General features: G+C 49.1%; 1 protein-coding gene across 1 annotated transcript; it reads left to right on the top strand.

Annotated features, from left to right (window-relative positions):
* The first annotated feature begins 363 nt into the window (after positions 1-363).
* Positions 364-966, top strand: LOC145952721 (uncharacterized). Its single transcript, XM_083065660.1, has one exon. The coding sequence runs from the start codon at positions 364-366 to the stop codon at positions 964-966; it is 603 nt and encodes a 200-aa protein (XP_082921786.1).
* The last annotated feature ends 914 nt before the right edge of the window (positions 967-1,880 follow it).

Genomic DNA, 1,880 nt, shown 5'->3' on the forward strand with positions numbered 1-1,880 from the left:
TTACTAAAGAAGACGGAGCGGTTCAGATGGACCCTGGAGTGTGAAGCATCATTCCAACAATTCAAGGAGCATCTTTCCAAACCAGTTGCCAACCTCGGCATGGTTGTGTATTTAGCTGTCTCCAGCACTTCAATTAGTGTCGTCCTGATTCAAGAGAAGCAAGACGAACAACAACCGGTGTATTTCATCAGTCGGACACTACAGGATGCCGAACGACGCTACTAGTTGATAGAAAAAATAGCCTTAGGGCTCATCTACACCGCCCGCCGGCTCAGGCAGTATTTCCAAAGTCACAAGATAGTTGTCCGAACTGATTGTCCAATTGCAAAAGTCCTAAGAAAATCAGAGATTGTCGGCCGGATGATGGCATGGTCGGTCGAGCTTTCAGAGTTCGACGTATCTTTCGAGCCAAGAGGTCCCATCAAGTCACAGCATTTAGCCGACTTTGTCAATGAGCTCACTCCTCCAGGTCGTTTTGAAGACGAACCATGGACCATGCATGTCGATGGATCCTCTAATGCCCAAGGAAGTGGGGCAGGTATAATTCTGGCTAGTCCCTTAGGCATCACCATAGAACAATCCCTCCGCTTCGGCTTCCGAGCATCTAACAACCAAGCGGAATATGAAGCCTTGCTAGCCGGGATGCGGTTAGCAACCGAGATGGGCATGAAAAAAGTCAGATGTTGGACCGACTCTAAAATCGTGGTCGAACAGGTCAATGATAACTTTCAGGTCAAAGACTCCAATCTGTTGCAATACTACCACCTCTTCCAAAAACTCAAGGACGACTTCACTGAGGTTCAAATACGACACGTTCTACGAAGCAACAATGAACGAGCCGATCAGTTAGCTCGGCTCTCCAGCAGCCGGAAACCAGGACAATTGCGCACAACCATTCACCTGGAGATTCCTTCCCCAAGTGTGACAGTGGAGTGCATGACAACTGACACTCAGACATCGACCTAGATGACGGCCATCCGGAGTTTTATTGTCCGAGGGGAATTACCAACTGATCCGATAAAAGCCAAAAAGATACGAACACAAGCGGCTCGGTACTCCATAGTAGCCGACAAGCTCTACAGGCGAGGATTATCCACCCCGTTGCTCAAATGCGTCGACAACCTACAAGCCGATTATGTTATGCGGGAAGTCCATGAAGGTATTCGTGGTTCTCATTCTGGGGGGCGAACCTTGGCAGCCAAGGTCCTGCGTGCCGGATACTATTGGCCAACTTTGAAAGGAGATTGTGCTGAGTTTGTTAAAAAATGTGTACAATGTCAAAAGCATGGAAACCTCATCCACGCTTCGGCTGCCGAGTTGCACAGTATCAGCTCCCCGTGGCCGTTTGCTTTGTGTGGGATAGACGTGCTTGGTCCGTTCCCTGTAGCAAAAGGCCAGGTTAAATTCCTTCTCGTCGTAGTAGATTACTTTACAAAGTGGATAGAAGCCGAGCCGCTCGCCTGCATCTCCGCAGCCAACGTTCAGAAGTTTGTTTGGAAAAATCTGGTTACCCGCTTCGGCATCCCGTATGCCATTGTGTCGGACAATGGTCTTCAATTCACTGATAAGAAGTTCAACATTTTCCTTGAAAACCTTGGCATTCGGCACCGATTCACATCAGTGGAGCATCCTCAGTCAAACGGGCAGGCCGAAGCAGCCAACAAGGTTATACTCACTGAGCTCAAGAAGAGACTCGATTCGGCAAAAGGAGCATGGGCCGAAGAGCTACCAGAAGTCCTTTGGGCATATCGATGCACCCCCCAATCAACCACCAAGGAGACGCCTTTTCGCCTAACATATGGCGCGGATGCGATGATCCCAGTTGAAGTAGGGGAACCGTCCTTCAGGTGACAACACTTCCATGAGGAGTCTAATGACGA

Source organism: Cajanus cajan, chromosome 10 (assembly GCF_000230855.2).
Source record: "Cajanus cajan strain Asha chromosome 10, NIPB_CcT2T_4, whole genome shotgun sequence".
Lineage (NCBI taxonomy): Eukaryota > Viridiplantae > Streptophyta > Magnoliopsida > Fabales > Fabaceae > Cajanus > Cajanus cajan.

Excerpts from the sequence above, each read along its gene's own strand:
- LOC145952721 (XM_083065660.1), top strand. The coding sequence starts at position 364 with ATGGCATGGTCGGTCGAGCTTTCAGAGTTCGACGTATCTTTCGAGCCA.